At 38.6% G+C, this 14,283-nt stretch overlaps 1 protein-coding gene across 1 annotated transcript in view; it reads left to right on the top strand.

The window, feature by feature from the left end:
- CAP2 (cyclase associated actin cytoskeleton regulatory protein 2) overlaps positions 1-14,283 on the top strand; it is a 67,637-nt gene that overhangs the window by 2,250 nt on the left and 51,104 nt on the right. Inside the window, exons 2-3 of the mRNA XM_056483711.1 lie at positions 9,615-9,739; positions 13,318-13,418. Coding sequence (XP_056339686.1) covers positions 9,616-9,739; positions 13,318-13,418 — 225 coding nt within the window. The 5' untranslated portion in view covers position 9,615. The remainder of the gene's footprint in view (positions 1-9,614; positions 9,740-13,317; positions 13,419-14,283) is intronic.

The raw sequence follows: 14,283 nt of genomic DNA, 5'->3' as shown, positions 1-14,283 counted from the left end.
CTATTAGCAAAATACACTGGGTACCCTAAGTTTAAAAATAAAAAAAATAATTAAAATTCACCCAGGTCCAAAATTTGTAATAATCTGAATTAGCAGATACTGGAAAAATAGAGTGAGTAAGGAGGGCTGGAAACCAGAGAGCTTGTATTCACTCTCAGCCTCGATGTTGACTTGCAGCATCACCAGGACAAAGTCAGATGCTTTAATCTGTGGCCTGTCAGTGGCAATAAAGATGCAATTGGTTTGAACTCTAAGTAGAGAAATGATGAACTGCCAGATATGTTAAAGAACATTCTTAGTGGTTCTGCACGAGTTCTAACATCACGTGCAACAGCAGCAAACTCAATAGCTGCAGTTGCTGCCTAATGGAACATCTGACTACATGCAAGAGAACATTCTTTGCTTATGGTGCTTATTGGGGCAAAACCAAAAAAAGCCTATGATAACTAAGGCATACATTTTTGCAGTTATTCTTTTGCTTTATTATGATCTGGTTAAAGGATTTTGCTTGATGAAGTACCCCTGAGATATATATAAATAACTTTAATTCCTTTTTCTAAAACTTCAAATGCATCTTTTGCAGTATGGGGGACAGTTGGGAATTTGTCATTTTCGTGAGGTGGGGTCCACTCCTGTTGCTTACATAGCACCAAATACTTCAAACTCTAAAGACTCAGATCTTCTCCAGAATGTCACTGCTAAGAACTGTAGTAGGATAGCAACAGCATTACTAAGCACTGTATGCTGAAGTGACAAAAGCATGCATGAGCATAGCTGCATCTATGGCAATGATTGTGCTGATTCAGGTATTTCATCAAGAGAAAGGAGTTTGGGGCTTCTTAAATCTCTGTGACCTCTGTCAACATTTAGCAAGGCTTTATGGCATAGGCATCACTACAGTCTATACACATACTGCCTATTGCTGTCTTAATTTGACCTGTATACTTAAAGGTATTCTGGCTGTCATTTTCAGGGACTTTTTGTTATTTAAAAGGTCCCATTGAGACTACTTTCCTGAGTATCTGCTAATGGGAATTGCTTTGTCTGACCCACAGTTTTTCAGAGAACAGCAAGCCAAAGAGGTTGCTTGTAGAATCCCAAATACTGGTAGTAGTATGCTGGGAATTAAAGCCTTAATGCTTTTGTAGCCTATATTAAAAACAAACCAAACAGGGAAATGCTCAATTACTTAATTAAATAGTGGCACATTTTTTCCAAGAAGATCTGCTGAGATCCTAAGCTTTAAACTATGTTCTGTATTAGTTTAAATATTTAATTAATTGCTCTTTGGAAGGAATGCAAAGAATCATTTACATTTCTGTGTGTAATCTGTCATTGTCTAGAAACAGCAGACAAATTCACCTAAAAGCTCTGGGTCCTCTAAAGCAACAACCATTCACAAAAAGGCTATCTTCTACAGGCCTCTAGGGTAGGTTGAGTTTGATTTCTCTGGGTTTTGAAGGACCCCACACTGAAACAGAGGAGAGATAAATAGTTAAATGTCTGAGATCTTGTATGTGAGCAGGTTGCATGGATTATCATTAAAGGTTAGGACCTCTTAAGTAGTAACCAGGTTATATCAGGAAATAGAAAGGTCTTTTTTAGTAGCAGGTGGCCCATTTCACTCTGAATCAGAAGCAAAGGCACAAATTGCAATGCTAGCAGTATTGCAAAATCAGTGGATGAATATTAGAATGGGAGATGCAAGACCTTGAGTTTTTGTGACCAATGAAGATCCCAATTGAGGTACAGAGCAGAGGGAGGACTCATATGGCAGAAAGTTTGCTTAAGTCCTCCTGCCTGCTGCTATGCTAGAGAAAGAACCACCGGCTGCAGACTGAGTGGAGCAGCCACGATGAACCTGAGACCATCAGACACAGATTGCAGCAGGATGTTCTGGTTAGAACAGGAACACTTGCAAACTTGGCTGAAATCAAGCCCAACTCTTCAGGCTTCAGCATAATATGGATATGCATGAGAAGTAGGGTGTAGAAGCCTTGTGAAAGGCCACCAGCTCAGCAGACAAAACTGTTACAATCCTTGGCACTGAATAACTCTAGTCTTGTCTTTTCTTCAGGAATAATTTCACAATTTCTGTTTTTAGAGCTTGCAATACTTTTCACTTAGTTTTAACTTCCTCCTTTGTTTTTTTTTCCTTTCACATCCCAGAAGTACTGAAACAGTTGTACTTTGTGGAATTTAGCTTTTCAGAGAGTTCAAATTCAATTTGTTTGGAGCCATAGCAATAAAGGATCTTACTGTTCAGTTATTATGAACTGAACTGAAGCACTTGAATAAAATCAATGCCTGCATGCAGAATTTTCTCGGTTCAGCAAGGCAGTCTGCTTACATACAGTAATTGGACTTGTGACAGGTAATTAAATGGCTTGTAAGGCCTTTAGGATGCTTGATTACATGAAGAGCCCCACACTAATACACAGTAAATGAGGTGGCTACGAACACTGCATTTCTGTTGATTGGAGAGATATTAAAATTCGTATACTTCATTGGAGAGAGAGAAGAAAATAAAACCAAGACAAAAGACTATGAGCAGTAGTGACATGAAAAGGGAGCATAAAAGGAATAGGAGAATGTACTTAGAAACTGGGTTGCCTTGGTTATTTTAAGTCAATCATGCTTACACAGACTGTCAAGTCTTGACTGCTTCAGTATATCATTAAATAATGAACTCACTCTTTGTGATCACAAAATTCATGACAGTCAAAATTATTCAGCAAGGGATAGAAGCTCTTCACAGAACTTCCAGATAATTAGAAAGTGAACTGATACTCCAGGAGATACTAAGCACATATATGAACACATGACATATTTTAAAGAATTCATATTAAATTATCAGAGACCTAACTGCAGTGCATGTTATTATTACATTGACTTGTAGACATACAGCTTGATGTGTACACTTGCTCACCCATATTATGGAACTAAACTGGGATGTGATAGGAAGTCTAAAATGCATCAACAGTCTTAGGGATATTTGTCAAAAGAGAGATTGTTTTATGAAGCAAGTTTTACAATTTTCCTGAACAGTGGGATGAAAAACGGTTTCTGTTCTTACTCTACAAGCTTTTCTAGCCAGCAGCCTGATCACTAAGAGAGGGAGAGAAGCAGAGGAGGAGCCAGAATGCAAACAGAAAAATGTGCTTTGTGGTACCAACAGCATAAGGCAAAAGAAAACACTTGGGTTAAATGGAAGAGATTCAACATGAACCTGCTTTTATCTCATCTACACAATTATTTTCTTTTGCTTCTAAAAAGTAGCCCTTTAAAGACACAGAGGTTATGCCAAAGAAGGAAGTCCACACACACGATAATTGATGTGGCACCCTCTTATGCACAACCATAAGGGACTTATTAATAGCATATCAGTGGGTTTAACACACACATTGAGCTACAGACAGAAATATTTTATGATGAGTATACTAGAGTCAGCAAAGACTTCAGATCAACTTTATAGTCAAAGTGGCATGTCAATCCACAAAAAGCAGAAGTCATACAGACATTTTTGTCTTTTTGCTATTTCAGGTATAACTATCCATCTTAACAAAAAAAAAGTCAAAAATTCTAATACTATTTGATATACAAAACTATCTATTTTAACTAGGTTTAAAAATAAAACAATTCTTATACTTAAGAATTAACTGCTCCCAAATGAGCTTGTAGTAGGTATAGGGGCAAAACAATAAAAAAGGCTCTGATCTGAAACTCAAATAATTCTTTTCACACTGGGCCTTACTGAGAGATCTTCTGGTTTAATCCAAATTGACATCAGTCGGAGAAGATTCTGTTTACATTCCTCCCCTACAGCTAATGGAAAACAAAACACAAACCATACAAGGTAATGTTTCTATTGGTCTACCAACACATACTTTCTTCTCAACACTGTTCCCTTTGCATTCTCCACCCAGAATCTTTTATGGTAGCAACCCAAAGAGGTTCAGGTGCTCCTCCTTACCTCCCAGCCAGTACTGAGCTGCTTCCGAGCTCTGTCTGGGAATGAGCAACTTCCAAGACCCCAAGCCAGTGGGTTTTTATTGTCGGAACAAGAACGGGGTGCAGCAGAAATTTGGTCTCATGCCAGAGATGGCAGAGAGACTGCCTGCTCAATGCAGCTTGGATTTTTAGGTGTTTGAATGATGAAATAGGAAAAAGAGCCATTTCAGACCCATGCTGTTTGTGTGCTTTCTTCTTCAGAAATGAAGTGCTCTAAGGTGCTTTTTTAATTTGAGGGGATATTCAGGAATGCATTTCTCCTCCCTTTATGTATGTTGACATATACTGTACAGAGGAGCTCTCAGAGGACACAGTGCTTTGGATCTATAAAATGTTCTCTCTGACAGTACCAGCTGGCAATCTGGGAGGTTCTGTATTTTATTTCATACCTTGGTAACAATTTATTAAGAGAAAAAGCACATGAGCAAAGTATGGTACTTCCAAGGACAGTGTGATTTTCCAAGCAGTGCAGCGATGGTGAATACAATTAAAATGCCAGATCACTGCCTATATTCTGGTGTAGGCATCTGCCCTTTTTTGGCTTAGAGACGAAATCCAAACCTGACATAGGATGTAGGATCTCAGATGATGAGTGTGAGTGGCATCTGGCATCAATTTTCAGATGCTAGCTGAATTTGGAAGAACTGGTACTGAGTGTGGGCAGGGGAGGGAAGCAAATAAATTAACGGGTAATTTCGTTTCAAATTAATAGAATGCTAGGAAGTAAAACAAACTGTGGAACCTTGTACCCTCTCTTGCTGATGTTTGTGAGAATCACTTAATACTTTATGATGTAGCACCATTGCTTTGTTAAAAACCTCCATTTTTACATGCCTGATACATCATCCTATTCCTTTTCCCCCCCTTAAGCTACTATACTGCTTTTTCCCCGTGCATTCATTACAATTTGTTTCTTCTTGAGGATGGAGCAATATTGTCCTCCATTGTAACAAGAATAGTACCATGTATTTTGACTTAGTTTGCTGTTTGGGATAAGCGTATGAGGAAATTCTAGACTACAGCCAAGTTTTTTTCACTTGATAATAGATAAATGGTGCTTTGAGACAGCTGGGGAGGAAAGCAGTGATCTCCCAAGGCCTGTCTATAAAAGGAAATCAGCTTTTTGGGTTTCAGCATGCTTTGTTCTACCTGGTTTTGGCTTTACTTCTTTTGTGGAGGAAATGACAGGTGGTAGTATTACCATGTGCCTTTAGCACTCCCAAAAAAGATACCACTAACAGTAAACAGGGCAGAGCTGTGGATGATCTGTCTTGATTTTGTGCCCAAGAGACAGTTACCAATGTTAGTGTTTAAATGATTTGTCAGTAGATGTGTAACACCTTTCCTGACTCTTAAGTGACCTTACTTTCAATGAAGGACAAGTGTAGTTCTCCACCAAGAGAGCAACTGGATGAGGATTACATGGGAGTTGAAATGGTCAGCCTTAACTCCAGGAAAAGATATATGATTAACTCTGATAATCACTTCTAGATCAAATCTTTCATTAAAATCCTAACAGGTGAGATGGAGAGTGTGCCTTGATGTAAAAACATGCTTTATGAGAGTGGAAGCATGCCATCGACATATTTACATCCTCTTTACTTTTCTTTAATGTGCAGAGATTTCATTTGACACTAAGTAGACCAATCTTATTCTTTATTTATAATATGAGCTCTGATGCTATATCATGGCAGATAGTATCTCCACAGAGTCAAGCTATGCCATTTGTGTTCAGATTCCTTTTGAGCTGTGGCTTTGTGGTATCTGTTTGACCATGTGGAGTGCGGTGTGGGCCAAGAAATTCTGAAGTATGTCATAATATGAGCCAAATACATAAATCCCAATATATAGGCAAAAATGTCAATGTTTATATTGAGAATGGATGAGGAGAGTTTTCATGCTATTGTCAAGTGGATGTTTAGAACAGTAACATTAATTCCTCTGTTGTTTGTAAGGTAGATATCAATGTGTCATTTAATGGTAAAGTGAGGTATAAATGTAGATTAGTATATGTACAGCTGATTTGCTCTTTTAGTGTTATGTACAATAATCACAAAAGTGTTCTTGCACTTTATTAATACATGACAAGCATAACTGTGTATTCTTATGTGCATAATGTGCATATACACAAATATACCTAGATGGAAATACCATGTATTCATGCATATATAAATGTACAGATAAAGAGGTAGACATAGTGTTAACATAATGATTATTAAATGTAATATTAAATTAATTAAATTAAATTATTATATAAAAAGAATAGAAACATGATACTGTTGGGAAAGAGGACCCCTAATATTAGGATAAAAATGGTTTCTACTTCTGTTTAAAGACTCTAAAAAGATATTCTGTGATTGCTGGTGGTTCCTACTTTTGGAAGAACAAGATTGTAATTCTTAGTCAATGGGAATAGAATAAAGCTGTGAAGAATATAGTGAGTAAAAGACTATGTTATAGAAGGAAAGTGTTGATTGAAAATATCCTTTAGGTATTTGAGCTGGGTTATTCCCCTGAACTTCTGACCCTAATCTGTATTCTTAGTGTCTTACAGAACACATTTATTGGGTAGGACATTACAAGTCTGCTCATTTGTGAGACTCCTCAGACCTCCTGGTGTGTGCACTCAAATTATTTGGTTTACAGTCAAACAGTTGGATTCTTTCACAGGCAAAATCAGGCTGAAGAGGCCAGAAAGTAACAGGTCTTCCATAGAAGTTTCTGCATAATTTTTGTAACATTTAATGACATCATCAAGGAAAAATTTAAGGAAAATGAAATAAAAAACCATCCTACCAAACTGTATCTTCACATAAAGACAAATAGGTACTGTACTAACAATATATTTAAAAATACTGATGAAATTAGTTGACTGTATGCTGTGTTATGTATTAGCTATATTACACTAGCCCGACTTTAGACTGGTTGAAAACAGAACTTTTAAAATAGATACCATTTTAGGCTTTTATGTAGTAGGGTAAAATGTGAAAAGAATGTACACATAATATTTTTTAGGATTAACAGTGCTTTGTTTTAAGAAAAGGTTTCATATTCTCATAAAGCTTTGAATATTTCAGAAGCTCCCCTGATACATTCATCTTATTCCTGCCAAGATATTTGTAACCTTACAAAATGTTTAAGGTGTGCTTTATTAAGGTGAATTGATTTTTCAACCAGAATAGTGTACATTTTGCAGTATAAAGAAAGTACATTGCCAGTGGGTCCAAGGGAAGTGATCCCACCCCTCTGCTCAGCCCTGCTGAGCTCACACCTGGAGTGCTGTGTCCAGCTCTGGGCTCCTCAGCACAAGGGAGACATGGAGCTCCTGGAGCAGGTCCAGTGGACAGACACAAAGCTGACCAAGAAACTGGAGCATCTCTTTCATGAGGAAAGGCTGAGGGAGCTGGGCCCCTTCAGCCGCAAGAAGAGGCACCTGAGAGGGGACCTCATCAGTGTCTATCAGTACCTGAAGGGAGGGTGCCAAGAGGACAGACCCAGGCTCTTCCCTCTGGTGCCCAGCAATAGCACAAGAGGCAATGGGCAGCAACTGATGCCCAGAAGTTCCACCTGAATATGAGGAAGAACTTTGTTACTGTGCAGGTGACCAAGCACTGGAACTGGCTGCCCAGAGGGGTTGTGAAGTCTCCTTCACTGGTGATACTCAGGAACTGTCTGGGTGCAATGCTGTGCCATGTGCTCTGGGGTGATACTGCTTGAGCAAGGAGGTTGGACCAGATGGCCCCTCTGAGTGCCTTCCAACCTGACCCACTCTGTGATAAGACAAGAGAGCCCCTCTGAAATTTTACACTCGTTGTATGCATGCTGTCTAATGTCATCCTCTTCTGATGGTTTGATTTTTTTTATTTAATGTAAGTAGGAAAACCCCATAAATTCCAGACAAAACTTTCTCACAGGAATGGTTCTCCCAAGGGTTTTGCGCTGTAAAATCTTCTGCTTCACTTTTAGGTCAAACACAAACCTCATTATATTTATAGGGTAAAGTCTGAAGGTCCCACCCTGTTTAAAAGGCAGCATGACTCAGAGCACAAGAGCTTTGCACGTGTTTCCACAGCGCAGCTAATAGTAGCTAATTTCCTCTCATGCTTAAATTTTTAGAAGAAAATATATTTTATTAATAAGAATTAGTCGTACTAGTTTGTAAATGAAAACATTTCTTTCCATGCTACTTTACTTTTTAATTATAACATGAGGCATTTTGCACTGGCTGTGGAGACACTGAAGCAGCAGTGTTTGGTTTGGTTGCTGAGTGTTGCACAGAGATGCAGTTTATTGTAATCTGCTATTAGGCTTTAACATCTCTGCAGTACTAGCAGTTCTAGCAGGCTGTTCTATAGGAACTAACACATTTACACATTTGTTCCGTGTCTGCCTAACCGTTCTAGTCTCCAAGCCGTACAGGAATCAGTGTCTTATGGCAGAACACCACAGGGTGATAGCCCAGAGAGTCTCTGACTCCCTGCTTGCCCCAGCTGGGGGTGTGCATTCCTCTGTTGCTCCTCTATTGCACACCCCGCTGCTGGGCAGGGGATGCAGCCTGCTGTGGGGGCTGGGCTGTCCACAGGGATCATGTTAATCAAAAGCCATCATCATTACATACATTCCTTGTGAAATGTCACTTATCAGGATCAAACACTCACAACCTTAAGTGGGGAACATGTACATTAAACTCGCTCTATTAAATGATAGGGGATTTAAACATAGCTTTGCCTTTGCTTATATAACTCTTTCTCACTCTGAATGGTATACAGCACATTTTTCCCTGAGAAATTGGCCAATATTCAAAAATGTCAGTGCCTACACTGCCTCACATGTAGGAGAGCAATAATCACATTGCAAGGAAAGAAGGCAATGTGTGAGTTCTTAAAAATGTAACCTAATTTCTGTTTAATGTTAAATCAAAAGCACTGCAGCAGTACTGCACAAGCAGGGCTCTGGATTTTTTTTTTTCCTATCTAAATGTTAGTTAGCATTTGATTTTAAAAGCTTGGGAAGCACTGGTTCATGTTGGGTAATTCTGTAAGAAAAAAAGTGATGGTAAATCTTGTAAGAAAAATAAACAGAAGGCCTTCTTGGATTTTTGTGTCGTCTTCAGTCAAGTGGCTAAGTCCTACTACAAAGCATAAAAGACTGAGGCAAATTTCAGAATTAACCTTTTCACAAATCAGAGAGTATTAATTTGGTCTGTATTTTAGTCTCTGTAAAAGCTGATTCAAACCATTGTAGGCATAAGATTTTATCAATTATTTCTATAACTATTCCAGTGATTTCAGTGTCTGGTTGGGACCATATATACACATTTTGTCATAAATGTTTCATGTGCAGACTGTCAAAGGCTATGCTAGCAGTGATTGGAACCTACTACTTAGAAGGAAGAGCCAGAGCTGAGTACTGATCTGATTCCCTGCTGACAAAGAAGCAGGTTACCCTTTGTCAGTTGCTTTACTGCAACTGCTTATGTGCCAGAAAGACAATGCTTAAAAAATTAATTTTACCATAAAAGAAAAAGCCACAAGATGAACAGAAATGCAAGGACTTTACTGAGAGGGGTCTAACACTGTTTCTGTCCATAATGTTTTTTTCAGAATGGCAGAGACTCATGGCTTGATGGAAAGATTGGAGAAAGCAGTGACTCGACTTGAATCATTATTTTCAGATTCACACAGATCTGGTGGAATGGAGTGTGATGGCATCAATGGAGTCAATGGAAGTAAGTATGTTATTTTGAAGTACCATCTCTCTGTTATTAAAAAATTGCAAGTAATGTATATACTTGTCTAGTAAGAGGGAATGCAATCCCACCTCCTACAGATTCTGTATCAAAATAAAGTAATATTCTAAAAAATTTATTTAGAAATGTAATGTGACAAGCTTAGTAGCATGCCCAATTCTAAACTAATACAACCTAGAAAATTCATTATTTTACTGTTTCTTAAATCTATTGTCCATGTCTCAAACTTTCCATTTTAGAAGTTATATTTACAGCTTATATTGTTGTAAATAAATCCCCAGGTAAAAATGTCTACTTGAGCCCAATTACCAGAAGACGGGAGACATCCCCTAAATGTACAGCATAAATATTCCTATAGAAGTCACCAATATAAACACTGTTGATTTGCCAGCTATCTCTGAATTTCACGGTGGAGACCCACTTAATTTGTTTAACATCCTTAATAAAATAAGAATTTGTTTGGAAGCATTTGCTCACTAAGGACTGCTGTACATCCATGGCCTTATATTCTTATCTTTTCAGCTCTCTTTCCTCAAGTGGGTCTCCAAAGCACAGTGGAGAATATACTAAAAAAAAGACTATTCTTTGTCTATTCAGATCATATCATCAAATCATGTTTTTTCACACCTTAATTTTTGTGGTACCTGAAAGTTGCAGGCTAAATAACTTTACATATGTGGTACTTCTAAATCTGATGGAATAGAAGTGCTCTTTCCTTTCTCCAAAACTTGTTTTTTTCATCCAGAACTCCAACATACATCTCTTTATTAGCTTGATGTTCTTTTCTTTCTATATTCCTTGTCTTTTCTTGCATTGTCTTCTTCCCTGAGAAGAGTACATCCCAGCATGGACTCAGCTGCTGTACAGAAGCTGCAGGACACATGGAAAGTTGCTGGCAGTTGCTTCTTTTACTGACCCAGCAGCAAGTGAAGTGTGTGAGCTTCTATATTGTCCCCTATGCCAGCCAACATGTGAGGGATGTTCCATGCACTCTTGTGCACCATGGGCCTGCACACTGGCAGCTGCTGTGGAGCAGCTGACTGAGAGCAGTGTGTTTCTGTGGCAGGAAGGGAGCATCTTCCAGCAGGCTTCCATGGCAGATGAGTTAGCCAGTCACAGAAAGCTTCAGTAAAAAAGTGCTTGCAGTCCAGAGAAAACCCAGGCAGCTAGTAAACTCTTGCAAAGTCAGGGAGAAATATGACCCATGTACAAACTGACAAATAAATCAATCACAACTATGGAATTGTGAAATTCTCAAAGAATTCAGTCATGTAATGAGTCCATTTAGGTGAACTCTGTATTTATCCAGAGCACAGTATTGCAGAACCAGGGCTGCTTTCAGACCAGAAGATAACTCACCAAGCCAGGTTCTTCCAAGAAAACTGCTTATATTCTTGACCTAACCTAAGAGCTCAGTCTGGTGAAAAGATTCACCCCCTAGGGAAGCAGAGCCTGAACGCCTCAACAGATCCCTAGAAGAAACCAACTGAGAAGCCTTGTTGAAGTGTGATTATAAAACACACCCACTGGGAGACTGCAGTAAGAAGCTGAGATGAGCAGCACCATGGGGTGCTTGCCAGGCTGCACAACGTCTCCAGGCAGAGCTGTCTCACACAGGGACTCAGGAATTAGCTTTTGCTGGTGCAGTTGGGGAAGTCTTCAGTTGGTGTGACTGGTACGCCTACAGTGCCCCAAACACTACACTATGTGCCTTGCACTGTGCCTCTGCAGAGGTTCATGTACCCGCCACAGCCACTGCAAAGGAAACAGTCTTACAGGTCTCTTCTTTCTTTTTCTTCTTCAAAACTGACACTCAAGCCAGAGCGTGACCTTTCTTAAATCTGCAGTTGAAAGGGAGGTATATTTCTTTCTTTAACCATGACCTCCATCCCCGAAAAGATCATTCCATAATTACAGTTATAAAAAAAAATAAATTGGCTTTTCAATTAATACATTTTCAGAAGCAGGATGGGAGATCTGTACCATTACTGTTTTCCTAAATGTCATCACAACAGCAGGATTGCAGATAAATCACTCCCTTGCTCTGCACAGCACACAGCAAATTCTAGTAAATGCTCCTAGGAGTGAACAGCATTGAATAGTAAAAAATAGCATAGTTGCTTTCTAGTTCTGCATAGGACAATTTGGTGAACTATTATGTAAAACTCTGCTCTAAAGGAAAATGTTACAATGATTCTTTTGGAAACACACACCGATGTTGACAAAGAATATAATGGGCTGTGGAAAGCATCTCCACAGCTAAAACCTTTTGTGCGTTATGTCATTTGAGGGGTTTACACACAAACACTTAATATGGAAGAAAGCCCAGAAATTCCTCAGAATTATAGGTGAATGGCATCAAGAGAACAAAAGGAGCCTTGAAATCCCACCTAGCAGACTAACTACATTTTCTTTTCCACAGAGGCCACTGCAAACTCCATTTGCCAGAGCCTGTCTTTTTTTCTGTCATGGAGCCAGATGACTCTTGTGGAATAAAGAAGGCTTTCATGATTGTGAATTTGGACACAATTGTTATATAGTGCCAAAAGGTTAAAGCAAATTCTCTGGGGAAAGCCTGGTACCTCTTCAGAGCAATCCTCAGGCTTCATTAACGAGAGAGAGAGGCAGGGAAAAATTTTAACCTTTTTTTCTCAGATCCTACATATGTCATAGACAAGTGTGTCATTCATGCTGAATCTGGCGAAGGTTCTGAGGCATAGACAAGACATGAGGGATTAAGGAAGAGTTGGAAAGCATCCAAGGGAAGATTATTTTTGCTATCTTAACAGGTACCACATAGTGCCATGTAGAAGCCAGGTGCTTAAGAAACTGAGTCCTATCTGCATTTTCTGATTGTCCACTTTAGCAGGAAACTGCTCTGTGCACCATATAGAAAACAGCAGCTTTATTCCTCTTTTGTAATGTATAGCATATATATAGTCAATGGAATATATCATCGGGAAGACTTGGTTGAGCTTTATTCAGTGACAGTTTTGCAACATGAGACAACAAAATTAGGATACAACAAAGCCATATCTCACAGCATAAATCTAATGTCAACCCATTCCAAAGACTTACTGGAAAAGGAATTGGTTGCTATTAAAAGCCAGCAAACAGCACAGAGATCTTTAGGAATGGGTGAATAGTATAAAAATAGTTGTTAAGTACAGTGCAGGTTCTTTTTAGGGGATAATATTTGGTTAAAGTACAATAGGGGAATTTTGTTAAGAGAGTTAGACTTCTCAGGTCACTCCTTTGAAGGGCTGAGAGATGTTTATTTTAGCCTATTATTTTAAGACAAAAGAGGCTTCCCATTACCTTATACACAGGAAAATTCTCTTCAATTCTTATTCAAGTTCTACCAAGAGCAGAATTTTTTCTCTTCTTTCTATCTAGGACAAAAATAATTTTACATCCTTTTTCACTGATTTCATAAATCAGAAATGAAGTTACAGAAACTCCTCAGTTTCTATGATACATCTCCTCCATCTGCTACACATGTCCTATGAATTATATACTTTATGAACCCATTATAATGGAATGTTCCTCTTCTATAGGCATTGCACCATATGTTGAAGCCTTTGATAGGCTGCTGAATGGAAGTGTTGCTGAGTTTCTCAGGTACAGCAAGATTCTTGAAGGTGACGTGAAGACACATGTAAGTATTTATTCAGATTTTCCCATGATGATACAAGTGTACAAGTCTTGGAATCCGGGTGATCAGCCTTCATTTCTGAGTAAAGGAGTACTTTAATAGCAGAATAAACTCTTAAGTTATTAAGTTACTGATAGTCTGATAGCCTGGCATAAAACACTGAGTTTAATTGGTTCGGGAAGGCACAAGGTTATATGGATTCATTAGAAGAGATTGCTTGCCTTCTCCAGCACCAAAGTTGAACACCATAGAATGCAAAATATATAAATATTCTCAGTCACAAGCAATTTGAATAGTTTTGTTGGCTGCTGAGCTCTTTGCAGGACAAGAACACAATTAAGAACATTTGCCAACAAATGAGTAGCAAACAACAGGTGGGCCCACGCAATGATAACCTCCCGTGGTTATTTTGTAGGCATGTGTATCATCATTCCAATTAATGTAGAGATTTTGTTCTGGTTGTTTGTTTTTATTACTCACATCTCTTTCATTTGTAACGATGTAACAAACTAAAAAATTATTCAGCCATTTAAATTACCTTCTGTTAAAAACATAAGTTATAGCAAGGAAGTTTTATGGTATCATTTCCATGATGACAATACTTTCTAACCTAACGATCTTAACCTTGGGATCAGAACTTGTTTGTGTCATTTTATTTTTTTTAATCTGCTCTTCCCTAAAATGGGTAGTGATAGAATTGACAAGGGATAGACTCATTTTACCAATACAGATTTGGGAAAAAACAAAAAAAAATCCCACACACAAAAGAGCTGGGGTCAGAGCAAGCTGGATCTGAAGGAGTGTGAAGCTTTTGGCTTTTCTAGTAGATCCATGCCATCAGGCCTTCCTCTGTGTGTACAGTTCCCAG

The sequence above is a fragment of the Oenanthe melanoleuca genome, chromosome 2 (genome assembly GCF_029582105.1).
Source record: "Oenanthe melanoleuca isolate GR-GAL-2019-014 chromosome 2, OMel1.0, whole genome shotgun sequence".
Classification (NCBI taxonomy): domain Eukaryota; kingdom Metazoa; phylum Chordata; class Aves; order Passeriformes; family Muscicapidae; genus Oenanthe; species Oenanthe melanoleuca.
This window is presented reverse-complemented; position numbering and strand designations above follow the sequence as displayed.